This window comes from Thunnus thynnus, chromosome 5 (assembly GCF_963924715.1).
Source record: "Thunnus thynnus chromosome 5, fThuThy2.1, whole genome shotgun sequence".
In the NCBI taxonomy this organism is placed as follows: domain Eukaryota; kingdom Metazoa; phylum Chordata; class Actinopteri; order Scombriformes; family Scombridae; genus Thunnus; species Thunnus thynnus.
This window is the reverse complement of record NC_089521.1, coordinates 33,689,794-33,707,896: the sequence shown is the minus strand read 5'-3', so window position 1 is coordinate 33,707,896 and position 18,103 is coordinate 33,689,794. Positions and strand designations below refer to the sequence as shown.

The following is an 18,103-nucleotide window of genomic DNA, read 5'->3' as shown; positions in this document are numbered from 1 at the left end:
GTACACTATGCAGTGAATGGTGAAGGTTATATATATTTATATATTTATTTATTTAATATCCTGAGGTTTTGAATGATTGACTCATTCATGCATTCACACTTCTGCTGTCAAGTAGACACAGCATACTGTATCCATGAAAATAAAGAATACACAGTGTTAGAAATCCAATATAATATGACCTCTCAGCCTGGCAGTCTGAACAATAGAAAGGTCGGAGCTTTGTTTTCTCGTGATAACAGGTTCATTAGCTCGTTATCTCGAGATAATAAAGCTCATTTTCTCAAGATAACTGTATTAAATCAAATAATTGCAAGTGCGCTTGTTCTCGGCTTCCGTATTTACTTAAGTACAGGATCTGGAAACTTCTCTCACCGCTGCTGGAAACACGTCCTGCCTCACCTGAGGTCAACCCGGCAGCCTGCGCCTCCTCTTCATCACTCCCCGGCCCTCTGTCGTCCTCTGGCGGCTTCTCTGCAGCACCTCCACCTGCTTCTGGGTTTGTGTCTGTGTTTTCCTCCTCTTCTTCTTCTCCTTCTTCTTCTCCTTCTTCTTTCACCTCCTGCTCCTCCTTCTCTCTGAGCTCCGACATGCTAGCTTTAACCGACTGGCTAATGCTAACCGGTTAGCTTTGTGACTTCAGGTGAGCTGATAGTTGATAATAATCCCGCAGAACTCTGTGAACATGAACAGCGGTGACTCGGTGATAAACTGATCCACCGTCAGTTGTTTTAGCTTCTTCTTAAATCCCGCATCTGTTTTATTGTCTTTATTTAACAAGATTTTTGACTTAGCAAGCGTAGCTAATACTGTCCTTCTAACGTTAGCTTGGTTACCTAGCAACGCCAGAGTTTACACGTTGCTACAGCAACCGTAAGACACATCACTCTTCCTGTTGAACTAGTTACGTTGTTGTTTTATTTATTTTTTTCTTTAAAATAAATGTTTTCTTTGATATCTTTGACAGTTAAATGAAAGATTATATCAAATAAATACTATGATTGAATAACTAAATAGCCGATATTATAATATACATTTAAAACGATATAATTAAAAAAAAAAAAAAGAATCTAAATTAATTTTAATTTGATATTTTTGTAATATAAAAATGAAAATTATAATTGAATGATTAATATAAAATGTAATTATACATTTATTATATACATTTTATATTTTATTTTTTAAAACAGCCAAAGTTTACATACATAAATGTGAATCTTCTTTTGAAAATTACATCTGGAGTATTTTGATCACAAGCTGTTGTAGATCTGTGTTAATACAAATTTATTATCCCCCTTTTGATTCTCTACAGTACATATGTTTACCCCCGTGACTCCCTATTGTGAGATATATACAATATGTCATATTTAATTTTTGAAAAGTTTTAAAACTTTGCTGTACTTTAAGTCACGTTGTCAAGTTGAGTCACTTTACTGAAGTACTTTGCTTGAGTGAAGTTTTTGAAGTGCGGAGAAAACTTTCATACTTTTTTAACTTCACCTTATTTAGTTTTAGCTGTAAGAACTTTGCAGCTCTTACATGTAGAACATAAAAATGATCCACTGTTGCAATATGAATTATGAAGACTTTATTAGACATTATTCACAAAAATGTTCACATTAGAAGGCAGTTATGAGGGAAATCTTAATTTCATCACATCGTGTATAGTTATGTGCTTTATATGAGAAATTGTTACAGCACCTGGACTCACCTGATGTCAACCTGCCTCACCTGGAAAAACTTCTAGTATTGACTTGATGGATGCAGTTTAGCAGGTTTAGGTGAAGATGAGGGAAGAATATTCAAATTAGAGAAAAAATATGAATGTGAAATATTGGATCATTTGAACATTTATTGAAATGAAAGCATGTGAGAAGTTTAGAGGGAAAAATCACTATTTGGTGGAGCTGTTAACAACTCATAGACATGTGAAATGTGACCCCGAACACACACTGCTTTTTGTAAGACGTCAAAAGCCAAAAAGGTTGGAAACCACTGGTTTCATCTTTAACAATGTGTTGTATTTTAAAAGCTTGTTATATTATCCATTGTGTCAAATCTTCATCTGAAAAGTAACTAAAGCTGTCAAATAAATGTAGTGGAGTAGAAAGTACAATATTTCCCTCTGAAATGTAGAAAGTAGCATCACATGGAAATACTCTAATAAAGTAATTATACTTAAGTACAGTACTTGATTAAATCTACTTAGTTACTTTCCACCATTTTTTGCTGCTTGGCCTCATCAAAGTTAAAGTCTAGATCAATAATCACTGCTTGAAGGATTTCAGAAACGTTGCAGCAGTTGTTTGTTCCCTTGTGTTCCTCATTAAAGGAGTAGTTCAACATTTTTTCCTTTAAGCCATCTTGCACCAGCAGCAGTAGTAGTAGTAGAAGCCTAATAGTAGAAGTAGTGCAAGTATGTGAGTAGGAGTTGAACCAACAGCTGTAATAATACATGTTATCAGAGAGGTAGTAGGAGTAACACAAGCAGTAATATTAAAATAACAGCAAGTGATTAGTAGTAGTACTTTTCACTGTGCTGAGGATACACAGACTCATATGTGCACTCCAGCATGAGGATGAAAACCAGTTTATTTTTGTACTTTACAGCCCCTCCTCTGTGTACAGTGACAGTATAGGAGCTTTACGTTCAGCTATACGTTGCTATTTAGGTCTGGGAACCAGAGGAGGCGACTTGGTGGCCCCTGTAAAGCTCCAGTAATCTGCTGCTGGCTCCACAGAGATCACACAGCAGAGTGGGAGGACCGGGCCCCCGGTGTAAACCTGTCACACACACACACAGGTATTCACTGATCCAGGGGAGATCTGCTTGTCATATTAGCGCTCTGTCAGGATCACATTGTTGCTCAGTGTAACACTTCAACACACTCACACACAGATACCTGACCAGCAAATACATCCAGACAATATTTTGACCTTTAATGAAGGACTCTGGGAGGGAAAGTGATGCAATATGATTCTGTAAGTTACGAAACAACATGAACTTGATGCCTTACAATATGATATAATATGATGCCAGACAACCGGTGGTGGTATGTAATCAATTATATGGTTCACAGTTTTTCCAGTGTGTGTTAAACCAGCAGTCAGGTGTCCATATGAGCAGTGAAAGAGGTTTTCCTCGCTGTAATCATTCCTCCTGTTCATACTGAATATTAAAAGATCCTTCAAATGTGCTTTCAATGGAAGTGATGGAGGATAAAATCCACAGTGTGTCCACACAGTCATTTAAAAGTAGATGTGAAGCTTATATTCAGCTTCAGCAGTCTGAGTTAGTCATATCAAGTGGATATCTGACACATTTACAGTCTTTTTTAGGAAGGTGGGAGGTGACCGACTCACCTTCTGCATCCGTTTATTCCTGCAGCTTCCTAAAAGTGACACACAGGAAAAAAAAACACATTGGTGCTGTAGAGATTAAAACCTATAAAAAAAAAGTTCTGACACATGACTTCTGAGGCTGAACCCGGTTCAGTGTACAGAACAGCCAGCTTGTTTTGTCCGTCTCTTTGTTAATGGAAAGGTGCTTCAGCATTCTGCACACAGGACCTTTCTCTTGCTCTGAAGACGGATTTTCACAAAAATGTCCGCCTTGAGCAACTGAGAACACTCAGCTTAATGGAGCCGGGGCTCCAAGCAGGACACATGTCCGACCCCTATATGGGTCACCGTATCCTTCAACTGATAAAAAGCCCTTCAGCAGCTGCAGTCTGCTCTCTGCTGCATTTAGACTTAAACCAGCAGTCAGGTGTCCATATGAACAGTGAAAGAGGTTTTCCTTGCTGTTCATACAGGCTATTAAAAGATCCTTCAAATGTGCTTTCAATATAAGTGATGGAGGTGAAAGCTGCATCATTTACAGTCTTTTTAGCATCAAATTCCCTCTTTGTGTTTCCTCGGACAGTGTTTCCCTGTTGAGCTGCAGGTGGAAGTATAGTAACAAAAAGAGGAACTTTGGCACTAAAAAGACTGTAACGTTGAAAGATATCTACTTGATTTGACTCATTTGGACGCTGAAGCTTCATATTAGCTTCAGATAAACTTTGAAATACATTTTTTGCACAGAAGGAGGACTGTGGATTTTCATCACTTCTATTTAAGGTCATTATGAAGGGATCTTCTAATGGTCAGTATGAACAGGAGGAATGATCACAGCAAGAAAAATGGTGAACCCGTCCTTTAAATGACTGTGAACAGTCCAGTCCTCAGGATGTGAAGTCTAGACTGACTTCAGCTGAAACTGGCTGAAATATACTTCAGCAGAGCAGAATTAATCTTATAAAACAAAGGAAGTACTAACAACTCAGAAACAATACAGCAGGAAGTTACATGCCAGCCTTTAATTCACAGCACAACACTATCAAACAGCAACAAGAGAAACAGTAAAAAGCACTTATAAGAGTCCAGAAAACAGAAAATTCAGATTCAGTCTGTTTAGTATTTTTTACTTTTGCTGCAGCTCTGTGATTGAAACACATTAATCCCACACAAATCCCACATTAATGTTTGGTTGTAAACAGACAAAAACGTGCAAAAACCGCATGTTCAAAGCTGTTCGGAATGAAGTGTAAATGTGATGCTGACAGGAAAAGACTCAGTTCGAGAGTCAGCATACTGATGAACAACAAGGAGGTCAAAGGTCAGACTTTCACTGTTCAAGCCTCTTCATTATTTCAGCAGGTTTCTCATCAGCACACAGCGGACTCATCTCCCCCACAGTGAAAACATCGTTGCCATCTGATGAATCATCTGAAAAACTGTGAACTTGTCCTTTAAGAACAGTTTTTAGATATTTAAATATGTTCTAGATTGATTCAACAGCTATTGTTACAAGTTACTTTGCAGATTAAGATGACATACACAAAAACTATGTTCCATTTTCATTTTGAAATGAAAAAAAAACAATCAGCTGACCCAAAAATATGTGAAATGGTTCAAATTAGCTCCAAATATAAAGAAGCTGCTTACATGTTAAAGCATCAGTAATAAAACCAAATAATGTGATAATAATGTAATAATATAACACTGACAGGAGGCATCTGCTGCATAACGTTCACTTCTGATTCTTTAAAGGACAAGTTCACAATTTTTCAAGTCTGTCTTAGAATAAACGTCAGATGTCAAACACTGAAACTGAACATTGAAACATGAAATATACACCATACTTCCCACTCTGCAGCACCTCTACTCCTCTCTGGAAAAACTGAGTCAATCATTTTTTTCAACAAGTCATTCTGGCCTCAGTCTCTAAATTCAGACCCTCTAATAATTGTGCAGGTAATTATTGCTCTGTTAGTAAGATCTGAAGACTTACAGTAGCTTGATGTCTCTTGCTTTTCTGATGAAGAAGAGACAGATTGACGTCTTAAACTGAAAGTTATTAAGAATACAAGACGAGCAGGAGAATTATTAAAAATCCAGGTCCAGGCACTCAAGGTAGGTTTGAAAAATAAAAGCTATTTATTTCAATGGGCTCATTAAAAAACACCTTCCTTCCTGTTTTTTAACATCTCTAGCCCACTGAAGTAAAAGCCTTTTATTTTTCTACCTTGAGTGCCTGGACCTGGATTTTTTAATAACTCTCCCGCTGTAGAACATCCTCCTTCCTGCCCAGACCTCGGTGGGCGGGACACCATCTAACAAGCCACACCTGAACTGATAAGAGGCCTGGCTCAATCTCCTGTTGACTGTGCATCAGATGCATTCTTTAACCTTTAAAACATCATCAACATCTGACAGTCAACTATTCATTGTAAACCTGTTGAACTGTTGAACTGCTCATCTCTGGTCCTCATACTTTGACTGGTGTGCCAATGCAGAGGCTCTCTAAATAACTCAGCTACCACAAAAGTCAAGTTTTTACACCCGCTCTTCTTGAATATTATTTCCTTCAATGAGCCGCAGTGGTTTGAGGGACGACAGCTGTGCTCCTGTCACTTCTCTTGTATTTAGAATAATTCATCGTGTTGTGATCATGTCAGTGAAAAACAACAGTTGGATGATTCAAAAATAGCGAGTATGTGCCTTTTTTTTTCTGTGCAACCAGAGTTTTTGGCTGATCAATATTGCATAGAATGAATGAATGAATGAAATTTGTATTATTGTGTCATGCATACAACTGTACGCCCACATGGGCTTACAAGACACCATGAACTCCAACAATCCAGGACCAGAGTACAACGTTTATATTGTAAAAAGAAAATCTTTCATCTTCAGATCAAGAGTTCATCATTAAATAGTTCAGACATTCTGAATTACAGTTGGAAGTTTGTCGTATATTACTGAAGAGTCTAGTAAACACTAATTAAACAATCTATCTCGCCTTCTTTTCCAGGCTTTTGAGATAAAATTAGCAAACTTAAATACATCAAAATTAAACAGCCATTCCAGTTTTTGCTCATCCGAACACCAAAATATTTCAGGGTTTAGTCGAGCAGTTTAATGAAACAGTTGCCCTCTTAAGTCTTCATAATTTGTACAGTACAACAGGAAACAGGACTCACTTTCCACTTCACCCAAATCACAATTCTCACACAATCTATTCTCGTCTGGAATATTTCTGAATCGAGCGATCTCATTGGCCAGAGGATGAACCAGCTCTCAACTGTGCAGCCAAAGATCTTTGGCCTCTAGATAAACCAGGTGTTACATATAATTCAGGGCCAGAATTCTGTTTGATATACATATATGTTCTTAATTTTACCTTTAACAGAACATTTTCAAACCATTTTTCTTCAAATTTCAATAAAAGCTTGTTTTTAATAAAGTTAACATTACAGCACAGGTTATTGAATAGATGGTTCCAAATGTGTATAAAGTAATTTGATACCTGTACCTGCCCGTCGTTTACATCACCAGCATGTGACCACAATGTATGCAATCACTGTCTCCTATAGGACCAAACATCAGTACAGGTTGATCCCTGTATTACCAGCCGATGGTAACACGTATACATGTGAGCTTGATCGCTTACCATAGTGGTTTATCTGTTTACACCAGATAAACTTCAGGTCATGAGACTCATGGATGATAACTAGTGTTGTAAAATGAAGCAGGCACTGTTTTTGGAAAAACATAATCAAAAGTATTCTCTCTCAGACTCTTAGACTCTTTGGTACCTCGGGGGTTAAAGCTAAATAGAAACTGCTAAACACAGCTTTGGTCAGACTGAGAATGTGCTGCCTCATCTTCTTTGCATTTGCATCTATTTTTTTTTACGTTTGTTAGTTTTATTTGTTTTGCGGCTTGCTGTGTGTCCAGATTTGTCTCAGATTTGTTGGAAAGATTAGTAACGAACGAGATTTGTTATTTCAGCAAAACTTTCCTGGTTAAATGAAGCTTGAAAACATTTCAACAAAAGATATAAACTCAGGGAAAAAGCAGATAAATGCCAAACAAGTTCAACCAAACCAGTGAAAAATCATTAAAAGTCAATAAACTCAGAGTCACAAACAAAACCAGAGCATTAAATATCACCATAGGAAACAATTACAAAACTGTTTCCTCATAAAAAGAAGATTTAAAGCCTGGAGTGGCACCGTTTTCCTGCAGCTCTCGTTTCAACTCAGCCAACAATTTACGAGACATCCATCATGTCATATTTCTTAGAGAAGCAGTGCAGGAAAAAATAGACCCGATTGATTTTGCTTTCCGCGAAAACAATAGACGGTGAACTCGTCCAAAGCACTAAGCCTCCCCCGGAGGCTTGTGGGCTCTTGAATGTGGGATTCCCGCCAAACACAAAGCAAAGACCTGGCTTAGCTCACACAATAGGCCCATGTAACCCGGCTATATTTAAGGTCAGCAGGCCAGGTGTTGAACCACACGCCCACTCGCTGTGTTTTTTGTGCAGACGGGGCACAGCCGGGCATCAGAAAGCAGGTCACGCCTAAATATAAAAACATTCTGTGCTGTCAGCGGCGAGTGTGACCCGTCAGAGTGAGCCGATAACATACCTCATAGGTTGATCTGCAGAGACGTACAGGTATTTAACATGAAGATTTTTGACTGGAAGTTTGTGTTTGGATTATTAGTCAGTTAAAATCAATTTGTTAATCAAGGAATGAGGTGTATCAGGCATTGAACTGTTTGTTCGCCTGTAAACATGTTTCACATATTTGCATGTTTAGCTGACCTACTGTGTTCTGACTGAAAGACTACAAGATGAGATTACATGAGCATTTAATTGGAATTGATTAGTTGGAAGTGTACCAAGTGAACACTGCATCTGCATCTGCATTTTCTCTATTATTAGCACTGAATTACATACATTTTTGCAGGAAACCTCCTTTAGAAACATGTAAGACATTATTAGGAAATTGCAGATCTGTAAAAGGAAGCTTTTTGGTTTTTTTGACGCGGTGCCAAAAGATGTGTTGCTGATGGATCAACTCTGGTCATTTTTTAAGGGCAATAATTTGTTGGGCTGTTGTTTTGGATTGTTATGTTTCTTTTATTTCATCCATGCTCTTGTAGAAAAATGGAAACTCTGCAAGGAATGGTGGGAAAATGTAAACCGAAAACAATGAAATGGTCAACAATTATGTCAGAATTATGTCATTTAGTGTACAGTAACATTAATGTACTGCTTTGTTAAACACTAAACAACATGACATCTTCAACTTCAGCCAGAAGACGTTAAAGGGAGAAGCAAACATTTTACTGTATCAGAGATTTTGGACACAGAAGTACAGTAAAAAGCAAAAAACACAGCCAATAATGATAATAATAATAATAATAATAATACTTTCATAACATAAAATGCAGCTCAGTGCTTTACAGAAAGAGGAACAAACAAACAAACAAAAAACAGATGTTTAAAAATATTAAATCAAGCATCAAGACTTGATTTAATGATGTCATCAATTTTAAAATGATGGAGTAATTTAGAAAATGGGATGTGAAAGCTTTAATATCAAATGACTCTGATGTGAAAGGAGTGAATGTGAATCTGCACCAACTCTGCAGCTCTACGGAGCTTTTCATCGTCTTTTAGCTTCTAGTTTCGTCACATTTCCTGTCTGGTTCAGTCTCGCTGTACCTGCTCAGCACTGAACAGCAGACAGACAAAGTTAAGAGACCAGCTGGTGAAGAAAGTGAAACATCTAGCAGCTAAAGAGACAGATATCTTTATATCATTAGTTGGTGGAGCCCAAACCAGAGCTAAAAGGAGGGTGAATACTGGATTTGAACATGTCGATCTGTGTGGATGTGGAAGTAGGCAACATGTTAGCAACAACTAGTTCATAAAGTGATATGTCAGGGGTGGTGGTCTACTAACAAGTATTGTGTGTGAATCAAAGCCTGATATATCTTATTCCTCCGTTGCTGCCCAGAAACTATTAAAAACACATCAGTGAGTCACAGCGCTGCACTGGGTGACATGTTCCTTCATCATGAAGAGTTTAGTCACGTTAGTTTGTTTAGAAACGGCTCCAAAGACTAATAACAGCGTCTGGAAAGTGTTTCCATGTCAGGAAGAAGCTACAGTGCCTGTGCGGTTCTCTTTACAGTAAAAAAAAAACTTCCATGCTTGTCATATTGATCATGATGATCTGATCATGCAGACCCATGCAGTGATGCTAGCTTGTTGTGCTACACATCACAATAAGCTGTGCTACATTATAAATTTCTAAAAGAACTTCAGCACAAAGTCAAGAGGTTGTGATATGTAGCACAACAAGCTAGTGAACCACATTCCTGCGTCTATCTTACAAGGAACTTCTCTCCTGAGAGTTACAATCTTATCGCTGTTATTAGTCTTTGGAGCCATTTTTAAACTAATGTGACCAAACTCTTCATGATGAAGAACCATGTCACCCAGTGCAGCGGTGTGGCTCATTGTATTTAGTTCTTCTGAGCATGAATGGAACAAAAATCCAGTTTTCTCTTTGACATTTTGGATGAAAGCCGTATATTTTGGAAATACAGATTGTAACGGAGCCGTTTATTAGCTGGCATCATGGCTCTCCTCCCTGCAGTGATGAACACTTATGACGAGTATGAAGACGAGCTCAGCGACTACATCAACCAGCTCAGTATTCAAGACTCCTGTCAAGATGCCTTTCTGAAATCCACCGCCAGGTAACGGACGCCTCATCGCTCCCACATTTCACCAAAAATGTCCCCATTCTTTGAGAACCCTATTGACCTCTCCTGTACTTCCTCTTTTAGTCTAGCAGCAGCAACAAATGAAAACCTGAGAGTCCTGGCAGCCATCGAGCAAGGTAGGCTAGACATCATGCTGGAAATATCTTCACCATTACTGCAGAGCATTGTGTTAGTGTTTGTGTTTGGTTTGTTGGCTCTCCTGTGAGGTCTGGAAGCCAAAGTCACACGCTCAGCAGCTGTAGATGACGACTGCCAGGCAACAGAAGGCTGGCAGACTGACAGAGAGGGAGATAAATAAACAGAGAGAGAGATAAATAAACAGAGAGAGAGAGAGAGAGAGAGAGAGAAGAGTCACATTGTACAAGAGAAGGAAACGGTGGAAGAAAAACTGTTTGGTAGATTTACAGAAAAAGGAAAAAAAAAAGTGCAGAATACTTTCTAACATGTCTCAGCTCCAGTGAGTCCTGTTAGTATTTTAAAACATCCTTCCTCTTGTCTTTCCTAAAAAAAACCCCTGGGCGGTTGTCTTGTTGCCGTGGTGACCAGGTGAGGTCTCGGTGCTCAGGGAGATGATGAGGCACACTTTCGCCTTCCAAGAGTTGGACAGTCGCGGCTGGCTTCCCCTCCATCGAGCTGCTTCCCAGCCCGCCCTGGAGGTTCTGGAGACCATCCTGAAACGTAAGTCCATTCATTCAATATAATATATATATAATATAATTTATTAAATTCTAAATGTTACGTTATGTAAGTGTCAAACAATGTAATATTGTATAATTACATTTAAAAAGTGTTGTCTGCCTCATTAGACTGTTACTGATATCTGACAAATGGAAGAAGGCAATTTATTCAATTAAAACAATGTTTTATTTAATGTACCTGAAGGAGGAGATGAGGTCAATTTGTCAGCAACATAGGCAAGATAAACTGTTTATTACAGAAAGAAAATGTACTTCAAGTTTAATGTAGGCAAATATTTTAATGGCTAATACTGCTGCAATATATTACAGCAGGTTATTATCATACAAATACACAACAATATAATATTATCACAAAGTATTCTAACACGTTGTATATTACACCCATCCAAGTTCCGGTTTAGCTAAATCCGTTTCAAACAAGCCGCCAGAACAACCCACAGGTCCGTCACATGACGCACGCCGACCTGAAAAGCATTTTTCCTTCATTGGATCGCTCATTTGCAAAATGACTCATTTTATTATCAGAATTTGATGAATTCAGTCTGACAACATTTGTAAAGTCTAGAAGAGCCACATGATTAATTTATTTTATTCCCATTCAAGTGAATGAGGAGCCAACTGGAGGTCAGATGACTCGGATGAGCTGGAGAAGGACTGTACTGAGCATGCTCTATACGCACAAAAACGCGGAAGTGTGAGGAAGCTGGAAACAAGGCAGACCTTTTTGTCTTCATGCATCACAGAGGAACTTTCACAGGAATGAATGGCCGCCATCTTTGACTGCGATATCTAGTTCTTCTTAATACATCTGTGGTTTTAAACCACAGATCAGCCAGTCAGATGAAACATGATTCAGCAACATCATCAAACTGTAACAGACGGCGGTAAAAATATAACCTCCTCCCACCTTTACCTGGTGGAAGTGACACCAATAAATAAATAAAGATGACAAGAAAAGATTAAATATCAGGTCACAAAAGGTTGAATGCAGGACCGGTGGCATCATTAAAATAATATCTGCCTGAAATAATATCAGCCCACAGAATACTTCACCGCCCTCCAGCTGATTGACAGCTGTCAACGGTCCTCTCGGTTGAAATTAATGAGTGATGTCGCTCCCCACTCATTCAGCTCTGAGGTCAGCCAGCAGCGAGGTGTCCACGGCATGCCGGCTCACCTGCCAGGTTAGCGCAGCTGCCGGTCCAATATGAACTCTAGGAATTTCTACGTTGACCTCTGTGTGTTGTGTTTGTGTCGCTGGCAGATCAGAGGCTCAGCCTGGAGGAGAAGACAGTCGAGGAAGGAGAAACGCCGCTCACACTGGCGATTAAAGCCGGACTGGTGCAGAATATGAAGAGCCTGCTGGAGTACGGAGCTTCACCTCAGAACACCAACAGCAAGAACGAGTCGCCGCTGCTGCTGGGTAACAGTTTAGAGCCCTTCTCACGTTGGAAAATAAAGATTTATTAGTCTAACAAGGTTTTCACACCAAATGCACAAGTTTAACATTTTGCAGAGCAGTGCTGTTGTTTCCAACATACTGAGCAGCGATGCTCTCTCAGGCAGCTGCGTGAGCTACACTCTCCTTCCTCTAGTGGTATTTATTACTCCATGCAGGTAGTTCTGGTATTATTTATCCAGGTGTTGAGGATTTGATCCTAAAACTTATTTCAGTAGCTTGCAGAAACCATTTATATTTCTGATATTAAGATAAATAATAATAATAATAATAATGTAAAATGTGTTTGCACATTTATAAACAACACACACAGCAAAAGCACATATGAATAATCAATACATTTTTAAATTAAAGCATTGAAACAAAACACAGTGATGCCCACAGGAAGAAGGTAAAGGAAAAGAAAAGGAGATCAATGGGGAAATTAAAACCATGAGTACTAAATGATAAAAGAGGACATCACATAAAAACATGTATAAAAGTATATTTTAAGAAGTCTATGAGCCTCAGATCCTCTGGCAGGTTGTTCCATTATTTTGGGGCCCTGAGTGAGAAGGCCTGGTCCCCCTTTGTTATAAATCTGGAGTTTGGAACGATAAATAAAGACCTGACAGAGGATCTGAGGCTGCATACTGGCTCATAAGGAGTCAAAAACAAAAACAATAATAAAATCAATTCTGAAATGGACGGGCTGTCAGAGGAGGGATGGCAGACCTGGGGTTACGTGATGAACCTGTTAAAACCTGATAAAAGCTGAGCTGCTGCATTTGGGGCCCACTGAAGGCGTGAAAGTAATTTTTGTCTGATTTCTGCAAGTGATCAGTTCCAATAATCAAGTCTAGAGAAGATGAGTGTGTTGATATTTTTTATCACCAGGTCATGGTGAACGTGGGTTTTATTTTGGTGATTGTTGCCAACAGTTGTCCAAAATCATTAATAAAAACATGAGGTGTGTTAGCTCCAAAGGCTCGTTTGATTGTAAAAAGATGTTGGCCATCCAACAATCAATAGCATTAAGACAGTTCAAAAGGGCAGCTGGCTGTTAGAATCACCAGGTCTCAGGGGAAGGTATATTTGTGTGTCATCTGCATAAAAATGATAAGAAACATTATGATAATGTAAAATTTCCATGAGAGAAGCATGTACACAGAAAATAACATTGGACCTAGGATGGAGCCTTGGGGCACTCCACAGTTTAAACTGGCAGAGGTGGATAAAAAGGTGATAAAAGGTATCAATAAAACCATGTAAGAGCTGTTTCTTTAAAAAAAACAAAACAACTATTGATTAAAAATGGTACTATATAAAAATGTTCTTGTATTAAAATAACACTTCATAAACAAAAGATATTTCTTCATTACCAGATAAATTTGCCATTTGTCTAAACATCTCACTGATGTTGGGACATTTGACATTAAACCTGCTACCCTGACAAAAAAGCTGCATACCATATTGCTCTTAAAGCTGCCCTTACAAAGTACGTACTGCTGCATGCAGTATGCATACAACTGGGATATACTACTTCGTCATAGTGCAGAGGATTGTGGGTCAGAATAGCCAGAGACGCATGCTGGCTGTCATACTGCAAAATGCAATCAGATGCAGTAGGACATCCTGGTATTTTTGGCATACTATGTATGATAGTACGGGTATTGGAACGCACCTTTTGTCTGCTTCGCTTGCAGCGGTGAGGGCCGGCTCTTACGAAATGACGTACACGCTGGTCGCTTACGGCGCCTGGGTGGAGCAGGTTTGCCGGAAGAAGTGGACAGCCATGCATGAGGCGGCCAAGGTCGGTAACGTGGAAATCCTGATGCTGCTGCTGAAGAACGGCGGCCGCGTAAACCAAAAGGACGTGACAGGAGTGACGCCGCTAGCAGTAGCTGCAGAGCACGGACATGCTCACATCGCGGAGGTTCTGGTGCACTGTGGTCAGTCTGAAGATAGAACTGAGTTTACCTGCAGGTTTAGTGACTTTAAACTCACAACAAAGTGGAATGTAATATATAATATACAGTATGTGTGATGGTGCTTGTTCTCTATGGGATTACATTTTAGTCATAATAATTGAACAAAATCTCTCAAGAATCAAACAAAAAAAATGTAATTAAAAGTGAATAAAAATAACCAAAAAAATGATGTCAAAGGCAAAATGTACAATAAAACTAAATAAGAATGCCTAATTACTTTTCCGTTGATTGACAGTTAATTGACTAATTGTTTCAGCTCACATGGGTGAAGTATCAGAATCATGGTGTAATCATACTGGGTCTCTCAAACTTCCATGACTTTTTCAAAACAAGTTTCTGCTTTGGATCCAAACTTTATTTTTCTTCTGTCCTCTTCCTGTTCAGGCAGCAGAGTGAACTCTCAGGCTTGTAACGGGGAAAGCGTCCTGCTGGATGCGGCCGGATCAGGAAACACCGCCTGCGTTCAGCTGCTGCTGGAGCATGGAGCCGACCCCAACCTGCCCAGCGTCATCGGACACCTGGCCATCCACAAGGCAGCTTATGCCGGACATTATGAGTGAGCTCCTTCTGTCCAACACTGTCAGACTGAGGGCTCTAATGAACACCACAACTTTTAAAGGGCACCAGTGGGGCTTTAAGGCCCAATCAAAATTCATCAATGAGTTGATTTTGTCAAAAAAATTGCACCATTTTGAATGCAGGTGTGACCCGGACTTTAGACTCAATGTCTTTGTGAAATCTTGGTTCTTCTAGCTTGATTGCAGCCTTGTTTTCTTCTCCTGCAGAGCCCTGAAGGTGCTGATACCTCTCACCACCAAGAAGGCCATTAAAGAGGCAGGTCAAAGTCCAGTCCACTCTGCGGCGGAGGGAAGCCAGAGCCAATGCCTGGACCTCCTGCTGGCCTATGGCTTCGACGTCAACTACCGCATGAACACCAGAAACTCAGAAAACTATCGGGACATGAGGAGGAGTGCCTTATACTTTGCTGTCTCCAACGGTGACGTGGACTGCACCAAAAGCCTGCTGTCAGCCGGGGCAAAGACCGACCTGGACCCGCTGAGCTGCCTCCTGGTGGCAGTCCGGTCTGGGTGCTACGAGATCGTGAGGATGCTGCTTGCGGCCAAAGCCGACGTGAACTGTTACTTCACGGTGGTGAGCGACACGCTGTTTCCCACGGCGCTGCAGTACTGCCTGAAGGACGAGGTGATGATGAGGCTGCTGCTCAACAACGGCTATGACGTGGAAAGATGCTTTCACTGTCACCATGACAACCCCGTTGATGCTACGGATGATGTGGAGGGGAAAATTCCTGTGAGTTACAGCTGTTTTCCTCTTTTTTTTCCCCTTAAAGTAATAGTTTGACATTTTGGGAAATGTACTTATTTGCCTTCTGTTAGAGTTAGATCAATATCACTCTGATATCAGCTCATCATGGAAAATCTTCAGTTGGGCCAATAACTCTTCAGATTACTCACGACTCAACACAAAACTCAAAAATTTATAAGAAAGAGAAAGACTCAAAAATACACTTGAACCTAGTAGAGTTCAATGTGAACAGGTTCACTGGCCTTTTGTTGCGGGACAAAGAAAAACCCTAATGTAAAATCATAATCCCTCCTATTGTGGAGCTTAGTTTCTAGTCTCCACCTCATTTTTAATTATATTCAACCATCTGGTCATTATTTCTGAGTTCATAAGTGACCTTGACGCTTTGGTGATAATACAAGTGTGACTTATCTTAGAAATTACTGTCTCAGCATCTTCCACCTTTTCTGGTATAGCACCAAATTGCTACACCGCAGATTAGCCTGTTACTAACTCCCTGAGAACTGTCTCTTATTGGCATCATGTTATCTTTGCACTCTCACCGGCACATTCGTTTGATCATAGAAAGGCAGTTTTCCACTACAAGCTAGTTTAGCTTAGCACAAAGACTGGAAACTGGAAACAGCACCTCTAAAGTTCATTCAAACAGTATCTTATTTGTTTAATTCATACATATACTTAAGTATAAAAATAACAATTCACCATTTTGGGCAGGCTGAATACACTCAAAAAAGGATGCAGACAGGGGACAAGGTTCTGTTGTGATATTGGATGTCTAGGTGGTCGTGTTCACATGTGTGCTTTTGGTCCATGTGCGTGGTCTGGGTTATAAAGGGCTGCAGATGGTCCGCCGAGACCTTCGCCGACAGTTAGATGAAGAAATTTATCATGTGCATTAATGGTATAAAGGTTGGGGTGAAGGTGTGTCTGACTTCCATGCAGGAGACTTTGTGTTCACTTAAAGAAAACAAACAAACAAAAAACGACCTAGTCACAGTCTTTACCTAACTTTAAATCTGCAGTAACTGTTTTTTGACCACTTGGGGGCAGTGAAAACAAGTAGTGAACAAAACTCTGACTCATCATCAGCTTATTTCCACATCCAGCAGTTACAGAGCAACATTATCATTCATTTGGAGTCGTGTATTCACTCTCTTTTAACTCTGTTTTTGCTCTCTACCAACTCCTGAGGGAAATATCTGGCTCTTTAGCTGCTAAATGCTCTACTATGTTCACCAGCTAGTCTACAGCTAACTGTGTCTGTTTGCTGTTTGGTGCTGAGCAGGTAGTGTTCAGCGGCTTTTTACAGCTTTTTCTCTCTGAAAACGACGCTATGAGAGCCCTGAGAGTGAACCAGAACAGTGAAGTTGCAGCTGGACAGTTAAACAATGAGCTGAAACTCACTATAAAGCTCCGTAAAGCCGAGAGGAGCTGCAGAGTCATTGATAATTCTCTGTAGTTGTGCTAGTTGTAACAACATGATTTTTCAACACCATGTGCAGCAGTGATGTATGGCGCTAGCTGTCAGCTCTGATGTTGGTAAAAGGTTAACGAGAAGTTTCAATTTTTCTTTCATTCAAACAAAAATGAATAACTTTCTGATTGTCTGTCCTCTCTCCAGTTCTGTGAATTCATGAGTCTCTGCTGTCTGAAGCATCTGTCCGGGAGCGTGGTCCGGATTCTGCTGGACTATGTCAACCACGTCCACATCTGCTCCAAACTCAGACTCATCCTGGAGAAACAGAGAGAGTGGCCCGAAATATGTGACATCCTCAGTGAGTTTATTCATGGAAATATGACAGTTATCAGGGTTTTGCTGAGGTGTGCATGACAGCATGAATCAATAAAGTAAGATGATTTTCTGAACCTTGCTCTGCAGGCAGCCCTCGCTCCCTCAGGCACCTCTGCAGACTGGAGATCAGAAGGTGTCTGACCCTGAAGAGACTCAACAAGCCTGAAATCATGAACTCAGACATTTTCCCTCCCAGACTGAAGAACTTCATTCTGTACCAGGAGCTCAACCTCTACAGTCAGGACCCTGAACGCATCATGTGAAGATCTGAGGATTCACTGCAAGAGTCCTGCTTGTTTTGGAAGGATGTAACTAATCTTTAATCTGTGTTTTAAACACTATGTAAAGAAACGTTATTGTTATATTATTATTTAGTACTTTTTATAATATGTTGTCAGTATTCTGTTCTGGAATAAATGTGTGGTTGTTAAGGACTGATTCTGTGTTTTTACAAAAAATGTCCAATGTACATCTTTGGACCGTTTCCTAAATTACATCACTGTGTTTTTTTCATATTGTGGCACTTTTTGGTGTTGATGATCAGTCCATCTGTCTACAATACATCTTAAGAACTACTTGACAGACTTTGATGAGATTTACTGTGAATATTAATGGTCCTCAGACGATGAATCCTGGTGACTTTGGTGACCTAACGCCACCATCAAAGTAAAATTTCCACTAGTAATTGTAATAAATGTGATATTCTTATTGTTAAAGGGGACATATTCTG

At 39.7% G+C, this 18,103-nt stretch overlaps 3 protein-coding genes across 7 annotated transcripts in view; 2 read left to right on the top strand and 1 right to left on the bottom strand.

The window, feature by feature from the left end:
* iqub (IQ motif and ubiquitin domain containing) overlaps window positions 1-872 on the bottom strand; it is a 14,763-nt gene extending 13,891 nt beyond the window's left edge. Inside the window, exon 1 of one of the 2 annotated variants that reach the window (XM_067590871.1) lies at window positions 373-872. In XM_067590871.1, coding sequence (XP_067446972.1) covers window positions 373-589 — 217 coding nt within the window. In that variant the 5' untranslated portion in view covers window positions 590-872. The remainder of the gene's footprint in view (window positions 1-372) is intronic. The other variant, XM_067590872.1, reaches the window with a different exon arrangement.
* LOC137183676 (ankyrin repeat and SOCS box protein 15-like) lies at window positions 409-18,103 on the top strand. 4 transcript variants are annotated; one of them, XM_067590877.1, is made up of 10 exons: window positions 409-496; window positions 9,949-10,101; window positions 10,192-10,244; window positions 10,675-10,806; window positions 12,091-12,249; window positions 13,971-14,216; window positions 14,640-14,811; window positions 15,041-15,566; window positions 17,203-17,356; window positions 17,461-18,103. In XM_067590877.1, exons 2-10 carry the CDS (start codon window positions 9,980-9,982, stop codon window positions 17,634-17,636), a joined length of 1,740 nt encoding a protein of 579 aa, XP_067446978.1. In that variant the 5' UTR covers window positions 409-496; window positions 9,949-9,979; the 3' UTR covers window positions 17,637-18,103. The 4 variants fall into 4 exon arrangements, with proteins under 4 accessions (XP_067446978.1, XP_067446981.1, XP_067446979.1 ...); XM_067590880.1 differs by having other exon boundaries at window positions 417-496; window positions 9,999-10,101; XM_067590878.1 differs by lacking the exon at window positions 409-496 and adding an exon at window positions 7,848-8,002 and having other exon boundaries at window positions 9,999-10,101.
* asb15a (ankyrin repeat and SOCS box containing 15a) overlaps window positions 1,892-18,103 on the top strand; it is a 31,361-nt gene continuing 15,149 nt past the window's right edge. The window contains exon 1 of the mRNA XM_067590884.1: window positions 1,892-2,012. The gene's annotated coding sequence lies outside the window, so the exon portion shown is untranslated. The remainder of the gene's footprint in view (window positions 2,013-18,103) is intronic.

Bases quoted from the DNA above. Each gene is read 5' to 3' on its own strand.
- LOC137183676 (XM_067590877.1), top strand. From the start codon at position 9,980: ATGGCTCTCCTCCCTGCAGTGATGAACACTTATGACGAGTATGAAGAC. The intron at 10,807-12,090 runs GTAAGTCCATTC...TGTCGCTGGCAG, and splicing joins TCTGGAGACCATCCTGAAAC to ATCAGAGGCTCAGCCTGGAG. The intron at 15,567-17,202 runs GTGAGTTACAGC...TCCTCTCTCCAG, and splicing joins ATGTGGAGGGGAAAATTCCT to TTCTGTGAATTCATGAGTCT.